General features: G+C 39.4%; 1 protein-coding gene across 1 annotated transcript; it reads left to right on the forward strand.

Moving 5' to 3' along the window:
* The first annotated feature begins 17,609 nt into the window (after positions 1 to 17,609).
* On the forward strand, positions 17,610 to 18,113 carry LOC108306838 (60S ribosomal protein L26-like). The gene has a single exon (XM_017531917.2). It carries the CDS (start codon positions 17,649 to 17,651, stop codon positions 18,051 to 18,053), a length of 405 nt encoding a protein of 134 aa, XP_017387406.1. The 5' UTR covers positions 17,610 to 17,648; the 3' UTR covers positions 18,054 to 18,113.
* The last annotated feature ends 3,183 nt before the right edge of the window (positions 18,114 to 21,296 follow it).

Below are 21,296 nucleotides of genomic sequence, written 5' to 3' on the forward strand. Positions count from 1 at the left end.
CTTCTTTTGAAGCATTTACGAGACACCAGATTCATTTCTTAAATTATTCAAACTACTGTATAATCTAATTGGAAGATCACGTATATTCATTTTAAATGGGGGAAAAAATGGACCTAGAAAAAATTTTTAAACTAAACAGAATTTGCATTGGGTGGATACAAGACAGTAGCAATGATACTACCCCCTAGTGGCAGAGTGCAGCAACACAGCATGACAGCGAAGGTGAGTTGTATTTCCCACGGGTCATTCTCCTAACAAAAGTATTAAGCCGTAGAAAGTATTCTCCTGTAGATCATAAAGTTGATTGCAGCAAATGTTCAATCAATGTCTGTTGTTGTTATTGTCATCGCTACAGTATCATCAGCATTTTTGTTACGCTCAGCCTATAGCTAAATGCTTTTGTAACAGGTATCAACATCGAGGCCGTCAGATGTGGCCAGGGCTATAAGGTCACACCACATAGAGAGAGCAGGAACAGCCTTTAGCCACTTTTCTTAGAGAGGGGCAGTGTAACCATCAGGCACCAGGAGGCTTCCTGGCCTTCTCAGTACATCACACAATGGCAGATTTTTGAAGATCAGTAATATGAAGTTTATCCTTAAGAACACTGACGGTATCCCTACTGGAAGACAATGTCATTCTCTTACGGTCCACAAGGAAAAGAAAGAAGGAATGTGAGTAATCCAGTTACAACTTAATAGGTTCCATCCACGTGTAAATATGTCCCACAAGGTGGATCAGAAATACATAAATTTGTGTTAAAAAGAAGGCAAAACAGCTATTATCTAAGATGCTGATATTAAGGGAAACTTAGTGAAGGATACATAGAAACTCTGTGCCATCTCTGCAACCTTTCTGTAAGTCTAAAACTATTCCAAAATTAAAGTTTCTATTTTAAAAAACTGATAGTCAAAAAGAAAATAAAAAGGTAAAACTCTAACTGTATTTTTCAAGAGACTCAATGACAGTAAATGACATAACCTATAGGTAGCAGACAGCAATTTTATTATTTCTGTATTTGGAAAAATGTGGATGAAGAACGGAATTTCTTGAGAATATCCAGAATTTCTTGAAATGTCCATTAGGCATTCATCTAAACCAGAGCCCCAGTGCAGGCTTTGAGTAATCTATTGCTTCAGCAGAAAGGCAGCTACATAGCTTGTCCTACACACAAAACAATACTCTCTATCATTTGGGTCATTTCCTTCAAGGTTTAGGTTATGTTATGTGGCTTTTAGACCAGTCAGGTGGCACACTTAACTATGATAAATCTTTTTTTCAAGAGTTACGACTAAACAGTGGGCAAAGGAGCTGGAGTGGGAGGTAAACACCGAATGAATGTGGTCAAAGGCAGTTTGAAGATGACCTGGCAGTCTAAAGTGTAACAAGCAAACTATCCGGCTCTCAATGTTTGATGTGTGGACGTCACACAAAAGGGAATGTAGAAATGATGATTCCGAGCTAAACACAAATTCGGTCAGTTGCCAGTCTAACCTGTGGGGTTATTTTTAAGTTTTAAAACATTCCTGATATTGGGAGGCCGAGGCAGGTGGATCATGAAGTCAAGAGATCGAGACCATCCTGGTCAACATGGTGAAACCCCGACTCTACTAAAAATACAAAACATCAGCTGGGCATGGTGGCACGTGCCTATAACCCCAGGTACTCAGGAGGCTGAGGCAGGAGAATTGCCTGAACCCAGGAGGCGGAGGTTGCGGTGAGCCGAGATCGCGCCATCGCACTCCAGCCTGGGTAACAAGAGCGAAACTCCGTCTCAAAAAAAAAAAAAAAAAAAAAAAAAAAAAAGAAAACTCACAATAAAAAAAAAAAAAAAAAAAAAAATTCCTGATAATTAAAACCACAAAAAGCTGCCAGCTGAAACCCACGAGAATGGCCAAAATGAAAGAACTGTACAATACTAAGTGTTGACAAGGGCATGAAGTACCTGGAACACTCACACGCTGTTGGTGGAAGTATAAAACAGAGTAACACACTGAAGACCCGTTTGGCAGCTTCTTGTACGTCTACCCCATGACCTAGTAATCCCACTTCTAGGTACTTATATAAGATAAATGAAAACACAGGTCCACAAAAGCATTGTACACGAAGAGCAGACTTTTTAATTTTTTTGAAGTACAATTTAAAAATTTATTATAGTTCATGGTTTTTGTGTCTTATCTAAGAAATTTTGTTCATCCCCAGGGTTATGAGGCCTTTCTTTTCTTCTAGAACTGCTGTAGTTTTAGCATTTCTATCTAGTCTATAATCCATTTTGAGTTAATAAAAAGAGACTGGCACCCAAAAGGTCACAATAACTTTATTCATCATGGCCCCAAACTGGGGATAACCAAACGTGCATCAACAAGAGAACAGATAAATACAAACTGGTATATCCAAACAGCAACAAGGAATGATACACATGGATACAACAGTTGATACACGCAATGACATGAATCTCAAAAATATTAAGTTCAGCAAAAAAATGTAGACACACAAGAGGCTTCTGCATGTTTCCATTTATCTGAAGTTCAACAAAGGCAAATCTAATTCATGGTGACAGCAGTCAGAAGAGTGCTTGCCGGGGCTGAAGAGGGTGACAACAACAGGAATGAAGCAGGAGGAGACTTTCTAGGGAGATGGCAATATTCCAAAACTTGTTTTGAGTGCTTCCACAGACATTTTGACAGTTACACAGAAATTCACTGGTCAAAAAATCTCCAACTATCTACACTTAGGAATTGCACATTTCATTGTATGTAGTTGATACCTCAATTAAAAAAAAAAAAAAAGTGCTTACTTCAATGCTGATATTTGCTCTGCTAAATTTAATCCACTAGAAAACACCTCTAAGGCACAGTGCCACTTTCCCAGTAAAAGTATTTTCAGCTTTTGGGCCTTGTCCTTGTGCAGTATTGTTGCAGAGAGAAGCTAGAAGGCAGAAAGGTAAAAATCACAGCGGCACGGAGTTACGTCTCTGAGACAGCAGCTACCTTTTCCAGTTTCTCCCCTCACAAAATTACTCACAGCAGGTTCTCGAGTCTCTGCCACTTGCCCTCACTAGGAACAGCTGAATGGCCGTGAACAAAATTCATTTTTTATTAACTTACTACTAAATAGTTTTATTTTCAAAACATGAACATATAGCAGAATCCCGGATTTCATTTGGAATTCAGTGTTCCCGCCTCATCCATTATTCACCCACACTGCACTTTCTTGGTTTATGATTTTACTAAATTTCTTCATTTGAATTATGGCCTTGTGGTCAACAGCGGGCAATATATTATTCTTATATAATTTTTAAATACAAAGGCAAATGGCATGGAACAATTAGAATCGATGGCTTGGGAGTCTGGTACTCAGATGTCATAGGCAAATGCTGTGCTCTTGACTTTAACCTATGGGTTCCACTTCACGCGGGCTGTATTTTTCATACATCAGGAGTTTTTATAAATTTACTATTCAATCCAGCAGCCCTACTTTATTCGCAAAATATAAGCAAAACAAATATGTCAAGGTAATGATGCCAGGACTCTCCCTTATTGAAAAAAGCAGTTTATTAATACCTTATTGCTACAAGCTAGATCTTATTATCATCTTGGGTCATTTAGAATCTTATTAGGTATTCTGCTGGTGGATGAATAATCCTGTGATAAATTCTTTGCCATGTCCTTCACAGTTGTCATAGCAGGATCATAAACAGCATTTATAACAATCTAGCCTAGAGGAAGCGGCTGACGATGGTCTGCTTAGCATGCAGGAAATAGTCAGATCGGCAGTGTCTGGTTAGACACAAGCCCACAAGAGAGCCCCCAAAGTTAAATGTAGCATGGGTTTCTCTGAAGATTCCCCTTCGAAAAAGGCAGGAGGTCAGGGACATGGGGACCAAAAACACTTTGGAAGCCACAGACAGTTTCTTTCCATCAGATCTGCTGGACAGCAAGGGAAGGCCAAAGCACAAGGCATTTGATTCCTGATGGGCTGTTCAGGTCTTTATTCCTAAACTCCAGATCAAGGTACAAAGTATTTTACATCGCCTGTTCTTTTACTCTCATTTTAGCTTCACAGATGAAATTGTGATTTGTCTGTATCACTACTGTGTGTCTAATGAGCACATTTGATGAGAAGATGAATTTGAAGGTGAACGAGATTATGGGTGTCATTTCTGGCATAAACTAGGTGTTTTTGTTCTATTCCAAAACCAAAGATCTCATCATTTACAAAAACCATGATACATACAAACACACACACACACACACACACACACACACACACATATATATATTCCTTTTCACATAGCAAGAACCAAGCTGCAAATCTGCCATCACGTGACAAATAAGCCAGTCCAATATTTCTCCAGCTTCATCTCCTGTTATTTCCTGCCACTCACATTACAATTAGCTCACAATTAATATCTTATTATTCACTAAACAAGAATGGGCTTTTTATAAAAGCTGTTGTCTTTGTACAGAATACCCTTGCTTTTTTTTTTCTTTGCCAGATGTCCTAGCTTGGGTTTTCCCAGGAGAACCGGAAACAAGGATTTGAGGGAAAGTAATTTATTTTGGGGGTGATCTGAGAAGCAGAAGTAGGGGGACGGGATGTGAGGCAGGGAGGACAAGGAAATCAGTAATGTGTACATTGCTGAGTAGGTTGTCACTGTGGGCAACTGAGGCACAGTCCCCCGGGAAACCTCCCAGTGAGAGGACGGGAGGTCAAGGAAGCTGGGGCATTTATTGGCTGGCTACCATCAGTCATTGATTGTGGGCTGCTCTGATGGGATAACTCAATTCCCCAGCCCTGCCAGCGTGCCGGGAAGAGAGCCCTCAGATAAGCAGCAGCAGAGTCTGGGAGCACCATTGTGGTGGATGCCACAGCAGTGGGCAGGGCACTGACAGCAACCACTGCCCAGGCTGAGTCCTCCTTCCCCTTCACATCTTAATCTCAGTGTGACTTTCTCTGGGAAAGCTTCCTTGACCCCGCCACTCTGATTTAGGCAGATCCTCACTAGATTCTCATAGCAACACTCTGTCATGGCACTTGCCAGATCACATTTTAACTTCCCTTCTAAATAGTAAGTTCCTCTGGGGAAGGAGTCATACCTAACTCATGTTCATATCACCAGTGTAGTTCCTGGCACATTAAAAAAGAACTCAGTAGATTCATACATTCCACAAATATGGGTTGAGGACTTACCATATGCAAGACACTATGCTGGGAGCCGGGGGCTAGTGAGCAATATATTCTACTCAGGAACCTGTCTACTCCCAGATAGAAAAAACCCATATAGCCAAACTGACATGGTAAGCTCAGGTACCAGTAAATGCTAAGAGAAAATAAGAGGATAAGGGGCAGAAAATGACCATGGCGAGGAGAGGTTGCTATTTTAGCACGCTCTTTAGGATAGGCTTTTTTGACAAGGTCATACCTGAACACAGATTAAAAAATTAATGGGCAGGGGCTGGGGAAAGGGAGGGACAATAAGGCAGAGCACAGAGGATTTTGAGTGCAGTGAAACTGCTCTGTATAATACTATTATGGTGGATACATGTCATTAAACATTTATCAAACCCATAGAATGTAAAAACCAAAAATGACTTGTAAGGTAAACTACGGAATTTGGATGATGATGATGCCTCAACGTAGGTTCATTTATTCTAGCAAACGTACCACTCGGGTGCAGGATGTTGATAGTGGGGAGGCTCTGCATGTCTGGGGGCAGAGGATGGAAGAAACTCTGTACTTTCCCTCCATTTTGCTGTGAACCTAAAACTCACTACAAAATAAAGTTTAAGCCAGATGCAATGACTCATGTCTGTAATCTCAGCACTTTGGGGAGCGGAAGGGAGCAAATTGCTTGAGACCAGGAGTTCAAGACCACCCTGGGCAACATAGCAAGACCCCATCTCTAAAAAAAATTAATAATAATAAAGTCTATTTTAAAAATCAGTAATAATGAGCAGGACCTGGTCTTGTAAAGATATGGAAGAAAGACAGTTGCTGGCAGAGGAAATAACAAGTGCAAAGGCCTGGGAGTAGGGAAAATCACGGCATATTTGAGAGTCAGAAAAGCTAGACTGTAGTGAATGAGGAGGAAAAGGTCAGAAGAGTTCAGAGAGGCTGGCAAAACCCAGAGTACGTCAGAACTTTCGGACGTGATAAACTAACTCAATCTAATATCCGAAAATCAACTAGAAGAAAACTCAAGACTACATTAAAAACCATTTCTCCCAATCATCTGGATATTTAAGCTCACTTTCACTTCTAGACCTATCATGATAGCTGCCTGATTTTGTGTAGTTCACCAGAGGGCTGCAATGTTGACCGGAGTGCTCAAAGCTGTGCATTTACTCACACATCTGAGATAACACCAAAGGTGCCAACTCTGAAGTCGCCAAAGCCATCAAAAGTTAAATCCCTTGTGATGGCTGACTTCTTGCATCAGCTCTGTTACAACTAACTTCCCGACGTCCTTTACTATCGTATCTTCAGTTTCCTCTTCAGCAGAGTACAAGGATAGGGACTAAAGAGCCTTCCCAGTACCTGGCAGCCCTACAAGTCTATGAATCAAATTGTTCAAGGTGAAAATAGAAGATATGTGACTGATTATTTTAAGTTTTTAATAGGAACATTTTTAAACATCCTCAGACATGGAGAGAATACATAATGAAGCCGCATGTAGCCATTATTGATCTTCAAAATTTATCAGCATTGCGCCATGGCTGGCTTATTTCACACACATCAGAATTTATCCAACTAAACATCCATGCTCCCTTCAAGGGGGGCATCTTGAGAATCCATCCATGGATAGAGTGATACAACACATTCTTGCGCATAGTCCTGCAGGAATGGGTTGACTTGGGAACCTTAATAATCAAGGCCAGAGAATAAGACAGAATAAAATAGATGAGCATTCATGTGACCAATATTAAACATTAAAAAATGTACATTTTTGAGCAGGAGTTTATTCACTACTGGAATACATGTTTTCATGTATTAATTCAGTAAATATGGCATACGAAGCCCCAGGATAGACACTATAAAGCAGGGGTCCCTAACCTTCTGGGACACAGACTGGTACTGGTCCATGACCAGTTAGGAACCAGACCACACAGCAGGAGGTGAGGGCAGATGAGTGGCAGGTGAGTGAGCGAAGCTTCATCTGTATTTACAGCCACTCTTCATCGCTGACATGACCGCGTGAGCTCTGCCTTCTGTCAGAACAGCGGAGGCATTAGATTCTCATAGGAGTGTGAACCCTAATGTGAACTGCACATGCAAAGGATCTACACTGTGTGCTCCTTATGAGAATCTAATGACTGATGATCTGTCACTGTCTCCCTTCCCCCAAATGGAACCATCTAGTTGCAGGAAAATAAAGTCAGGGCTCCCAGTGAGTCTACATTATGGTGAGATGTATCATTATTATATGTTATAATATAATAATATAATTAAAGTACACAATAAATGCAATGTACTTGAATCATCCTGAAAGCATCCCCTCCACAGCCCCTCATCTATGGAAAAATTGTCCACAAAATCGGTCCCTGGTGCCAAGAAGTTTGGGGACTGCTGCTGTAAGGGAAACAAAAATGAAGGAGACTGTTCATTCCTCAAGGAACCCACAACCCCACAGGTTCAGAATTTGTAAGTCTATGGGGGCTCTGATGCCCACATCCCCGGATCCTTGATCCCCCAGCAGTCTCACTGTCACACCTGGGCATTCCCACCTGCCCTTGCCTCCCTTTCCAACGCAGCCTTTGTTCTAGTTCAAAGTCACCTTGGTCTCCACCTTGGTGAGCAACACATTTAACTGTAACATGTTTTCCTTCTACATCACAAGGGACGGGTGATCTACTTTTCTTCAAACTCTATACACAGAAAAGGCTGAGCTGCCCACACACTTGCCCAGTGCTTGATGGACACTGGCTGCCAGGGCCCTCTGGGACAATGTGAGGTTCTGCTCTGAGTAAGTGATTTCTCCTCAAGTGTCTGGGGCCCCCTAGATCAATCGTTCCCACAATTCCCAGGGAGTGAATGTGTGACTCTTTCACTGATTGATTGACTTACTACCAGCCAATTAGAGCTTAAACTATCTAATTAAGCCGGAGATAGAGCCATCAGCTCACTAAATTCTGAGGCCTGTTAACTTTATCTAAACAAAAGAATGAGGTCCGGTGTGTATTATCAGTGGGAATAAGTAAAACTAGAGCACTTTGCAAATATAAAATACTGTGGGAATGTTCTAAAATAAGCAAAACATAGGTCTGGACTAAAAACAGTCAAAATATGTACAAAATTCATATACAACCTCTTTTTAAATATCCTCTCTTCAAATGCATATCCTTCTGAATTCACTCTTTCTGTAAATAGCAGTAAAATGTGCATCATTACATAAGACTCTATCAGAAATGGTCTCCATTCTTATTTCTGTTTTTTGTAATTACCATTGACCAGTGTTGGTAATTACATTACGACTATCAAGACAGCTCAATTACACTCATTTAGCCACAATTCACAATTAATACATGCTCCTTTCTCAAATCTTATATCAGTATCATAACTATTCCCCATTTTCCCCTCTTTTAAGACACTAAAACTGCTCTCTTCAGAAACATGGTGATCACCATTCTCATGGAGGGCAAATGATATGAAATACTGATTTGAAAACACTACAACTGTCCACCCAAAACACTTCTTTTTCCACCATAAAACTAGCAACTGCAAAGAAAAGCAATAAACACGTAGAGATGTTGGAACCTGATTTATTTAGCCAAGCACCAATGCTTTAGAAACATCACCACACAGAGACGACACATTCTAGTCTCTTCCTACAGCTACAGCTGCATTGGCCCCTGAGATCATATTTAGCAAAGAGACATTTTTAAGAAAGTCAGCATGAGAGAGAGAAAAAAAATCTTCTTAGGTATGTGTATGTTATTAATCATAATTAAAGCAGGTTTGACAGGTTCCTGGCAATAGAGACGATAAGTTCCTTTCTCTGACATCAAAATCCTAAAGGAATACCAGCTATTTCATTATCAACTTCACTGGTGTTTACACCTATGATATCCACTTTGAGACTATGAGGTCTTAGAGAAATCTGAGCTTTGCCAATTGTTGTTTGCCCACCACTGACACCGGGTAGGGTGTAACATAAACTGGGATCTTACTGAGATCTTCCTTTAGTACAGAGACCCGTGCTGGGGTTAAAACGTGAGTTCCAGGAAAACACATGGCCTGCCCCACAATGTATTTCCACTGAAGGGTCATCCTTCAGAGTTGTTGGTTTATGTCTGTGCAGGTGGCTCTGCACTTTCGATTTCCCATTAAATTGGAAAGGGAGCACTTGGTCCCCACTGCAACGGCATCCTCTGATAAGACGTTGAAAAATGGGAGATGGATCTATTTCAAGAGATAGATTCATTTTCATAAAACCAAACAAGAGAATTGCTTCCATTTAATCACACTCAATTTCATTAACTTTGGAAAGGTTCTTACAATGGCTATATCTTAAAGGAAGCGTCACCAGGATATCAGTTTGGTGCCTTTGCAGGTGATTTCAAGAAATTTATTCTAACCATTTACTGACCATAAACTCCAGCCGAGTTTCTCTCAGGCTCAGCAGGGAAATGTGGGCTGTACTGTGGAAATCCTGAGCACTTTCTACTGTCTTCTTCCACAGAAAACATAAACTTAACAGACCTTTGCTTATGTGCACCTGCTTAATGGTATAGGTTGAGATTTGGATGGTCCTCTAGCATAACACGTTTCTCTTTGTGTCTGTCTTTATGTCTTTCAGCATTGAAACATTTGTGGTTCTCAGGACTTATTCCAGAGAAGGAAGGATTCACTAGGAGCTCTACTCTAGATATTTCCTCATTAAGTAGCAAAAGAGGTTTCACTAACTTGCTAGAAAACTATTTTATTGAAAAGAACAAATAAGGTTCCTTTCCACACACTAATTAGGAAGAAGAGAAGCACCCTGCAGGAAATTTTTCCAATGGTTTTCAACTCAAGATGATGTTTAAACCCAAAAACCAGAACAAACAAAAGTTAGCAAGAACAGTGAGAACCAAAAGCAAAGAAAACATGAACTAGTATTACCATGAAAATAAATACTGCAAAGATATTCTTCATCCTCAACATAACCACAACCTAGATTTAAAATCAGGAAAACAGCCTGGGCAAGATAGCAAGACCCCACTTTAACAAAAGTAATTTTTTTTAATTAGCTAGGTGTGGTGGTATGCACCTGTAGTCTCAACTATTTAAGAGGCTGAGGCGTGAGAACCACTTGAGCCTGGGAGTTCTAGATTACAGTGAACCATGATTGCACCTCTGCACTCCAGCCTGGTCACAGAGCAAGATCCTCTCTCTGAACAAAAAATTAACTTTTAAAAAGTAAAGTAAGGGAAAAAGTAGGATGAAAGGCCAAAGGATTGCTGTCTCCGAAGGAAGAACCCAGCATCTTCAAAGCTCAACAGTGATGGAAACATTTGTCTCCGCCAGCAAAACCAACCAGAGGAGCCAATACATCATCAGTCCAGGCTGGGAGGGGTGGGGGTAGGCTGAAGACAAATGGTTTTATTTCTATTATGTCATGAAAAGAAAGAAAATACATTTTTATGTCTTAATTACTCAATTTTCAGCTTATTTTGCCCATAGCAACCTAGAAGTGAACTCTGTGATGTTCTGGAGTTGGAAGAGACCTCGAGGGAAAACAAACAAGTTAACTTTCCTCATCGTGACGGGACTGCCCCCCTAATCAGTTACTTATTAATGAAAGGTGTCTGCCTCTGCTAACTTAATATCATGGTTATGATATTAAGTTAACATCATAACCTACCTTTAAATATGGTTTTTAAGATATTAAAATCACCACCTCTGCTGACTTGGGGTTTGTCTATTCTTGGCTGTATCTCATCTTAGTGAGATCCCACGGGATTTAGCAATTAGATGAATACAGCAGTTTGATAATCAAAAGTAATTAATGGCTTCGAAACACAGTCTTGCCTGTTTCTGAGGACTTGTTACACACATCTAGGTTTTTCGTTTTAAATGAGCCACTTGATTCCTGTTGGAATAAATGCCAATCGATAGAAAACACTTTAGCTTAATATACTGACGTGTTTAAAACAGCATTGAAAGGCTGACTCAGTATGCCAGTTGGCACTAAGTTCTGAAGTCACTTATAATTCATGACTCTAAACACAAAAGAAACACCAGTGTTACTCTCTGCAATGATATACACCATATATAGTACAGGCACTCACAATCTTCCTTTTGAAAAAAAGTAAAATTATAAAATGGAGACTGTCAACTGTCAAAAGGAAATTTAAGAAAAATTATGGTTATTTACTTTTTCTTTCGGCACTCTGATTTAAACACTTGAGGAAAGGAAAAAGGGAGAGAGATCCTTTATTGTAAGTGTTCAGTTGGCCATGAATCAAATGAAAAAAATTCCAAAGTTTCTCATGGTCAAAGAGAAGCATATGTGGGCTCAGTTGAAACAGATAAATGAAATTCTTATCTGAGAACCTGGTATTCCCTTTAACAAGCCATTACCCATCTTGTCACCGATGAAGTTGAATCTGTTTTTATGGCAATAGGGTACAAGGCATGAGGTTTGGGAAAAAAGGGCATCGTTCCAAACAGTCAAGCCTCCCTCTTCCCAGGAGAACTGCGTCTTTTAATTGATTTTCTTTTAAAACGTCCTCAGTTTCAGACAGACGGAAGCCCAACACTCATGAGCCCTTTCACTAGTCCACATCTGTAACTCATTTCCATTTCTTAAAAAATTGATGATGTTTGCTTTAATGCCAAAACCTCCCCAAGCACAAAGGAGGCTAGCTTCGGGCAGCTTGGTATCATTATTTATAAAGCTAACACTTGAACCTTTACGGGGAACCCAAAGTGAGAAGACTGAGGTGGCTGGCAGCTGCACAGGTCAGAAGCTCTTTGGAGGCTCTTCTGGAAGATGCCAAGCTTGGCATTTCTATTTTTAGTGTCACTGAAGGTTGAGAAAAACATCAAGGGTAGGCAATTTGAACAAACCTCTAACATCATTTGCTAATCTTCAGGAGGAAATGGAGTACAGTAAATGTAAAGTGTCCTATCAAGGATTAAAGTCTCTTTGGCGTAGGATCATGCAAAATATGCTAACCTAAAATAATGCTTATTTTTAAGTGCATTTTATTTTAATCATAAGTGCAACCTGTTCTGTGCTCAAAAAAATATGAGAATAATTTCTGAAACTTTAAGCAACTAAGAGAGTGTAACACTGAAAGGCAAAGGGACTCAGATGCCTTTCCTCCAACCTAGCAAAGGGGAAATGTGGCAGGTAACTTCCTGATCTCTTACAGGCAACTAGATAAATGTGCACCGTCTAGCTCACCCACATTACTTTCTACCAACAATAGTATGTTACGTGTTTACACTGAAGACAGTATACATAAGAAATATGGCATTTGTAGGCAAATTCCTAATTATACCCTTATAGCTGCAGTCACATAAAATGACCATTACTTATTAAGTTTCTCTCTATGAAATCTCAAAGGTTATTTTTATTATGAAGTATCTAATGGAAACTATGATAGAAAAATCATTTAACAATCATACATATAACTTATTTATTTTTATCATAGCTTAACATTTGCTTCAGATCTTTTTCTTAAGGAAGTAAGACATTACAGATAGAGTTGAGACCCCTCAAGCATCCCGACCTAATTCAATGCCCATGTCCCCTGCCAAAAAGAAAAATGGAAAATCAGCTCTGGTCTAGACAGCCGTGTTGCACAGCTCACATTGGCCCCTGGAGTTGTGCCCAGCAGCAGCTCTGATGCAGGGACTGTATCTTTTTTAGTTGTCCTCATTTTCTTTCCATCACAGGTTCATCTCCATTCAAGTGAAGAGATGAGAAACAAATTCTAGAAATGCCTAAACATTCCTAAAGTGAAGTCATATTCTCAACAAAGAGGCCAATCCTTGATAAAATCAAAAGTTAGCTTTTGAAAGGAGGGACTGTAGGTAAAACTGTCCACCAAAAACCCTCTTCCTTTTCTGCTTTTCTTTCAATCTGTTTTAATTTTATTTTGAGGGAGGATCTCCCTCTGTCACCCAGGCTGAAATGCAGTGGCATGATTAAAGCTCACTGCAAACTCCACGTTCCAGGCACAAGTGATCCTCCCACCTCAGCCCCCTGGAGTAGCTGGTACTACAGATGTGCACCTCCAGCTACTTTTTTTTTATATTTTTTGTAGAGAGGGGGTTTCCCCATGTTGCCCAGGTTGTTCTCAAACTCCTGAGCTCAGCAATCCTCCCACCTCAGCCTCTCAAAGTGTTGAGATTACAGGAGTGTGCCACAGCGCCCGGCCAGGATTTCATTTTTTGATTATGAAATATTTCCATACTTATTTTCATCCTTACAATTTACATAAAGTAACAGTTCTCTACAGCACGTTTAATATGTATTATTTTGCAGTATTTGCTTCAAATTCCTGTGTTTGAGGAAATCAGACATGACCCAGAGGCTGTAGCGATAAGGTCACAACAGATTCTACAGTGGTTGTACCATACGCCCTACTATCAGCAGTTTGAAAGAGGACCTATTTCTTCATATTGTAATGCATAATAATGGTTGGCTGCCTCCCCTGAATAACACATTAGGGAATCTTTAATATTTCAACCCAAAGGAAGAAAGGTTTAAGCATCAGGAATAGGAAGATGTGGAAAATTTAGGCAAAGGGCCTTTCAGTATTTCACATCTCACTGTTATTTTTAGCATCACCTCTCTTGTTATCCTTATCTGCTCCCCATACTTGAACCAGAATGCTCTTGAAAACCAAATCTGATCATGGCACTCCTCACTTCCAACTCTTGTGTGCCCTTCCATGTTGTTAACGAGAAACTAAGCCCCTTACCCACCACAGGCTGCCCGAAGAGACCCTGCTCCCTTTTCTTTGCTGTCTGCACTCACCACACCGACCTCCTTTCCATTCCTAAACGTGCCAAGCTCTTTCCCACCTCAGAGTCTTTGTATGATTTCTTTGCCTGAAATACTCTTTCCCCTTCTCTGTGGTTGGCCAGCTCTAAGCCATCTTTTCACATCTCAGCTTACAGGTGTCTTTAACATAAAAAAATTTCTCTGGCTTCTCCTACATATAAATCAAGTCTCCCTTATGTAATCTTACTATATCTGTTACTTTTAAATTATAATTTACAAATGAGTATTTATTTATATGAGTATTTGTTTAACACCCATTTCTCTTGGTAGACGACAAACTTCACAAGACTAAGCATCATGTTTGTTTCTTTCACCTCTAAATTTACCAGCGTAGTGCCTCTTATACAATCTATCATTACTGCTTGACTAAAGGGTCGAAGACAGCTGCTCCAGCCCTCAGTATTTAAAGCTTCCTTTCCCAAACTTGCATAATTGCCCCCAAGTCTTCCCTCTTCCTCTCTAACTTAATCTCCACTCCAATCTCCCCCTGACCTCCTTTCCCTCTCCACACCCATTTGCATCTCTCCATCCGTTTGGAAAAAAGAACTAAGGGTGAGTAATAAAAAGCATGCCTCACAACAATCACATATAGTCTAGTCTATCTCTAGTAGGTATTGCAACATTAAATGTCATTACATGTTATACATGCAATGAAAGGTGGTTTACTTCCAATTTTACAAGTATGACTTTAAAGACACCAGGAGACCACCTCCATGGATTCAAGATGATTCTGGTAAGCACAAATGGACAAATAAACCAAACAGCTATTGTGCAAATATAGACTCAACCTGGAATTCAAAACTATGAGCTCAAAGACAATGCCACCCCATGAAGCAGCCAACAGATTTTAAGAAGTGTTTTTGAACAGAATTGCAAGTATTATTAGCCGCAACAGAATAGTATGTTCCTCTAAACAGTGCTTAAAAATACTGCACACCATCTTGTCATTCAGAGACTAATTTGGAGGCTCACATTTGTATTTTGATCCGTATATAAACATTTCTCCAGTCCTAGGACTGGAGGAGGAGGAGGATGAAGGAGAAGAGGAGGGGGAGCGGGAAGAGGAAGGGAAGAGGAGGCGGCAACCAAAACAGGTGGATCATCATGAAATTAAACTCCCATGCCGAAAATTAAATGAGTGAACGCTCTGAAGAGCAGTTTTTTTTTAAACTTATAAATGTTCTTATATATATGCTCAACCTTCTTTATCACCATTACACAATTTTATCCAATGATTCCCAGTTTCTTTTCCTTTAAGAACCACGGATGTAACTTTGATGTATTTCAGAGCTCCTGCCTCTCTTTCTTCAAAACAGACTAGCAATCCTCTCAACATTGGAATAATTCTGCCAGAAAGAGACCACGGCAGAGGCAAATTGTCCCCATTCCAAAAGCAGCTAAGGCTATAAACAGAAAGCAGTGTTGAATCCCAAATCCCAAAATCTGACTTGGGGATGTTGCTAGCTGTCCCAGGAGCTTCTGGGACTTTTGTTGTTGCTGTCGCTCAGCAACCCACCATCCCCATTCTTTGTTCAGAGACATGCTCCAGACCTCCAGACCAACAGATAAGCAGGCTTCCAATTTCCTTCTTGAACTTGCTTTCACACTAGTGATTCAACGTAGAAGGGAGGGAGGCGTAAATGAAGCATCCTCCAATGAAATTTTTAAGACAGTCATTTATTTACTCAACAAGCATTTATTGAGCTCCTACTATGTGCTTAGGAATTGTGGCCACAAGGTATATGATGGTGAACAGAAGGTTTCCAACCCTCATGAAGCCTGTCTAGGGATGGGAAGTATCACAGATGAAAGAATTACACTGATGAGTGTCAACTACACATTGTGGTGAGTTTGTGGAAGGAACCGTATAGGCTCCTGTCAGAAATTATAAAAGAGGGAGCACACTTTGTCTGGATTTTCAAGTTGAATCATTATTTCTTTTCTGTCCAAGCAAATTTTGCCTATTTATCGAGGAAGGCTTTCAAAGATGGATAAGGTTTAAAAACTTGTTTAAACTTTTAGTATTTTAAGTTCAGGGTACATCTGCAAGTATATTACATAGGTAAATTTGTGTCATGGGGGTTTGTTGTGCAGATTAGTTCATCAACCAGGTATTAAACCTAGTACCCTAGTACCTAGATCTTTTTCATGATCCTTTCCCTCCCCCCCTTGAGCTGAATTACTAACAAAAGAGAGATGAGGGCTAGGCACGGTGGCTTATGCCTGTAATCCCAGCACTTTGGGAGGCTGAGGTGGGCAGACCACAATGTCAGGAGATTGAGAGCATCCTGGCCAATATCATGAAACCCTGTCTCTACTAAGATACAAAAAAAAAAAAACCACTAGCCAGGCGTGGTGACATTCACCTGTAGTCCCAGCTACTCAGGAGACTGAGGTAGGGAATCACTTAAACCCAAGAGGCAGAGGTTGCAGTGAGCTCGTATCATGCCACTGCATTCCAACGTGGGCAAGAAGAGGAAAAGTCCATCTCAAAAAAAAAAGAAAGAAAGAAAGAAATGAATAGGAATAAAGGGAAGGAAGGAGGGAACCCTCCTGGCACAGGGAGTGGTAAGGGCAAAGGACGTGAAGTAGGATTGCACGCAGGGCAGCCCACCTGCTGCGTAAAGGGGAGAAGGCAGAAACTCAGCTGAGAGGCACGCCAGGGCCCAGTCACTTGTAGGCCACTGGAAAGATTGTAGTCTTTGTATAAAGAGAAATATGAAGTCATCGAAAGGATGTCAATAGTGACATTCATAGTCCAACTGAGTCTTCAGGTCACTCTGTCATGTTGAAATGTATTAAAGGACGTAAGAACAGCAGTAGGAAGCCCAGTGACAAAATGATTTGATGTGTAATTTTTAAGATCACTGGCTACCACGTGAAGAAGGAGCTGGAAGGAAGCCACACTGCACGTGGGGAGGTGTATGCGGATCGCCTGAGGCTGGAGGGCAGTGGCGCAATCTTTGCTGACTGCAACCTCCGTCTTCTGGGTTCAAGCGATTCTCATGCCCCAGCTTCCTAACTAGCTGAGATTACAGGCAGGTGTCACCATGTCTGGCTACTTTTTTAGTTCTTTTAGTAGAGACGGGGTTTCAACACGTTGGCCAGGCTGGTCTCGAACTCCTGGCCTCAAGTGATGTGCCCACTTCAGCCTCCCAAAGTGCTGACATTACAGGTGTGAGTCACTGCGCCCTACCATCAACAACACGTGAGGCCCCAACTTCACCAAATTACCACACTTCCCAGCCTGCCTCTTTATGGCTAAACTCAGCCTTCCTCTCAGTCTACCTCTCCTATTCTTTTTTTCTCTTTTAATTTTTTTTAAAAATTGAGTGGGCATGTGTAATTTTTAACACATTGCTATTTCTCATTAAGATTCTATAAGAAATTATTTTTAAAAATTATTCATTACTTGATAACTTATTTTCTTGTTTAAATTATGACACACATTCATAGCAGAAACAAAGAAAAAAATAATAATAATCTAGAATCCCACCCTAGTATTAGTTAATGTCTTGGTATACAGTCTTCCAATCTTATTTCTATGCTCATTTCTATATCTATCTATCGTCTTCCAATTTTTCCATAGAAATGAATGTGTGCGCTCTTCCCTTTTGCGGCCATCGCCCAAGCGGGAGCTGCCAAAATGAAGTTCAATCCCTTTGCGACTTCCGACCGAAGCAAGAATCGCAAAAGGCATTTCAATGCACCTTCCCACATTCGCAGGAAGATTATGTCCTCCCCTCTTTCCAAAGAGCTGAGACAGAAGTACAATGTGCGATCCATGCCCATCCGAAAGGATGATGAAGTTCAGGTTGTACGAGGACACTATAAAGGTCAGCAGATTGGCAAAGTAGTCCAGGTGTACAGGAAGAAATACGTAATCTACATTGAATGGGTGCAGCGGGAAAAGGCTAATGGCACAACTGTCCATGTAGGCATTCACCCCAGCAAGGTGGTTATCACTAGGCTAAAACTGGACAAAGACCGCAAAAAGATCCTTGAACGGAAAGCCAAATCTCGCCAAGTAGGAAAGGAAAAGGGCAAATAGAAGGAAGAAACAATTGAGAAGATGCAGGAATAAAGTAACCTTATATACAAGCTTTGATTAAAAAAAAAATGTGTGTAAGTGTTTGTGTGTATGCATTTGTATAACTCTCAGGTTCATTTTGGAATGAGAGAAATTGATAGAAAGATATATAGAGAGAAAAAAATAAATAGATAGACCAAAATTTTCTCTACATTTTGAGTACCAGATGATTTAAATCCTAGTCAGGTTTTTTGACAATATCAAAATTGTTTCTTCCCAACTACTTCTATCTATAAAAAATACTCCTGCTTGCTCAATCAGAAGCAATTGCTTGGCCAAGTGATGAATGATGACTTAGAGGTTATGTGATTCCAGTCTTTCCATCTTGAGTCCTAAGAGTATTGAGGTTGATGGAAGACTGACCACAGGTAAAAAGTAAACACTCCCTATGGTCCTGTCACATGCTGCCAGACCATACAGCACATTATATTTTAAATTGTGTATATAGCAAAACTAGATTGCCAGTGGAAATGACAAATCTCTTAGCTTTCTTGTTTCTAGGGGCAATCTATGAAAAGGCAGAAAATTGCTCCCAAGCTATATCAAGACTAGTTTTGTTTTGTTTCGTTTTTAATTGCAAACCAACCTGAATCCAGTTCCCAAAAGGGAGGGATAACCAAGAATTACAGTCATCTGTACTAGCTGTCTTAGGCAGGCTGTAGCAATAACACCTAGAAGTGATGCCACTTGGAACTCATGCAGTAAAAAACCATGAGCAATTTGCACTTTAATCAGATGTTCAACCTTGCCCAGCTCTCTCCTCTGATCATCAGTTGACACTGTTCTGAAATACAAATACTAAATAGTGTAGGCTCTGTGGTTTCTTTCGGGTCACATCTATGTGGCCATTTTGTACTGAAACCCATAGAAATTTGTGGCAGCTATGTTCTACCCAATCCCAAAACCGGAAGAACATATTTCAGCTCTTAATTTCATAGTTAATTTCAGCTCATATTTCATAGTTTAAACAAGTCTGAACTATATTGATCAAGAGGGACAAAGTGCTCACTTCCAGGGCTCCCCCGCCTAAATTCTTCCTCCTTCTTTTCCTCTCATCCTCGCTTCCACCCCGCCTTTATTTATCAAATAAATAGGCTCGACACTTTGAATGTTTTCTATTGAGATGAATACATTTTTCAAATTCATTATTTCAGCAGCACATTTGTTTGTATGTATCAATCTCTACACTCTAGACTTACCACAAAATCTCCTTCCAGTTGTCTATCCCTAATGAGTCAGGATGTGTTTCAAAAAGGTTAACTTTATTGGAATATTAATTCAGTCCAATTTTGAAACTTTTATTGAGCATGAAACATGCCAGACACTACTCCAGGCACTAGTGACTTCAAAAAAGAGACATAAACCCATCCTCATAAATTGTCCAGCTTAGCAGGTATATCATAAACCCTAATTGAGTAAAATATCCTAACTTTAAAAAGATGATATACTTTAATTATTAACATTTTGAATGTTTAACTTAGATTTTAACACATAAATGCAATGGATTCTCCTTTCTGAACTTTATCTTCTTTCTGATTAGCCTAAAATGCCCATTACTCTCTAATGAAGAGGAATAAAAGTTGAATGTATCTGTGAATGGATACTTTCAGAACTACCTGTATAGCTCACACACTCCTTTTCTACACATGCAGAGAGAGAGAGAGAGAGAGAGAGAGAGAAAGATAACATGTTCCTTTAAAAGAACTAATATTTTTAAGAAATTAGATGGCATGGTAGGGTGTTTCAGAAGAGAACTAGAAAGGTTTTTAAAATAAAGAATCAAATAGAAATTGCAAAATCAAAAATATAATAACTGAAATTAAAACGTCAATGAATTGATTTAACAGAAGATTTAACATAGCTAAAGAGAAGATTAGGAAACTGGAAACTTGACTTTAAAAATGTATACCCAACCTAAAGTACAGATAAACAGGATGGAAAATACAAAAAAAACTATGCGTAAGAATTTTGTGGATAAAAATATAAAACCATTAAAAGACAGAAAATAAAATCTAAATGAGTAAAAAGCTGTGTAATGATCATGAAAGGAAAAGTCACTATAATAAATATGTCACTTATCACTCAAATTTACCTTTAAATACAATAAAGTGTCAAAGCCCCCCAATAGGGGTGTATGTGTTTATAATTTGATAAGCCGACTTTAAAATCCATATGGAAGTAAGAGTATAAAATAGCTGAAACAGTTTTAAAGAATAAGGACAAGGGGATCTCAATTACCAGCTTGAAACACTTTTACTATAAATTAAGGCTTTAAAGACTTAATATACATTAAGACTTTAAAGACTTATAAATCCATAGGAATTAAACAGTGTGCTATGGCTCAGGAATAAATAAATAGATCAGCAAAACGAATAGCCAGAAACCAAGCACAGCCCCCACCTCCCCACAAATAAACGTGGGAACTTGGAGGAAGAACCATGCAATGAGGGAAAGGAAGTCATCAAATGTTATGAGGACACCAGCTGTCTACACCATATTTATTTAAATCATAATTTCATAATGTACACAAAATTGATTTTAAGTACATTAAAGACTAAATGTGAAAAAGCAAAATTATAAAACATTTAGAAAAAAACACATAAGAAAGAGTATTTTTAGGACCTTAAGGTATAGAAAGAATTTTCCAAGACACAAAAGAACTAATTGTATTGAAAGAAATTAATGCATTTTAGTACATTTAACTTAAAACTTCTAACAAAAAGTCAAACAGAAGCTAAAAGGAAAGCCACAGACCAGAACAAAATCATGCAATGCATAGAACCAGTAAGAAATTAATACCCAAAATATATAAAGAACTTCTACGAATGAATAAGGAAAAGACAATACAAAAGGAAAATAAGCAAAGTCTATGAACAACTAATTCACAAAAGAAAATGTCAAATTTCCAAAAACATAGGAAAAGATGTTCAACTTCAGTAAAAATGAGGAACATCCAAATTAAAACAACAACGAAATATCATTTCATACCATCAGAATGTCGAAAACTTTAAAAGCCTGACCATACAAATGTAGAGAATGACACAAGATAACAGGAACTCTCATTCATTGTGAGTAGAAGCATAAAGATGTACAATTCTGGAGAGTTATTTGTCAACATCTAATAAAGTTTAATATGTTCATATTTTATAAGCCAATGATGTCATTCCTTGGTAAGTAAGAAGACAAACCCTTACACAGGTTTAT

This window comes from Cebus imitator, unplaced genomic scaffold (assembly GCF_001604975.1).
Source record: "Cebus imitator isolate Cc_AM_T3 unplaced genomic scaffold, Cebus_imitator-1.0 Scaffold74, whole genome shotgun sequence".
Taxonomy (NCBI): domain Eukaryota; kingdom Metazoa; phylum Chordata; class Mammalia; order Primates; family Cebidae; genus Cebus; species Cebus imitator.

Coding starts and splice junctions, on each gene's coding strand:
- LOC108306838 (XM_017531917.2), top strand. CDS start 17,649: ATGAAGTTCAATCCCTTTGCGACTTCCGACCGAAGCAAGAATCGCAAA.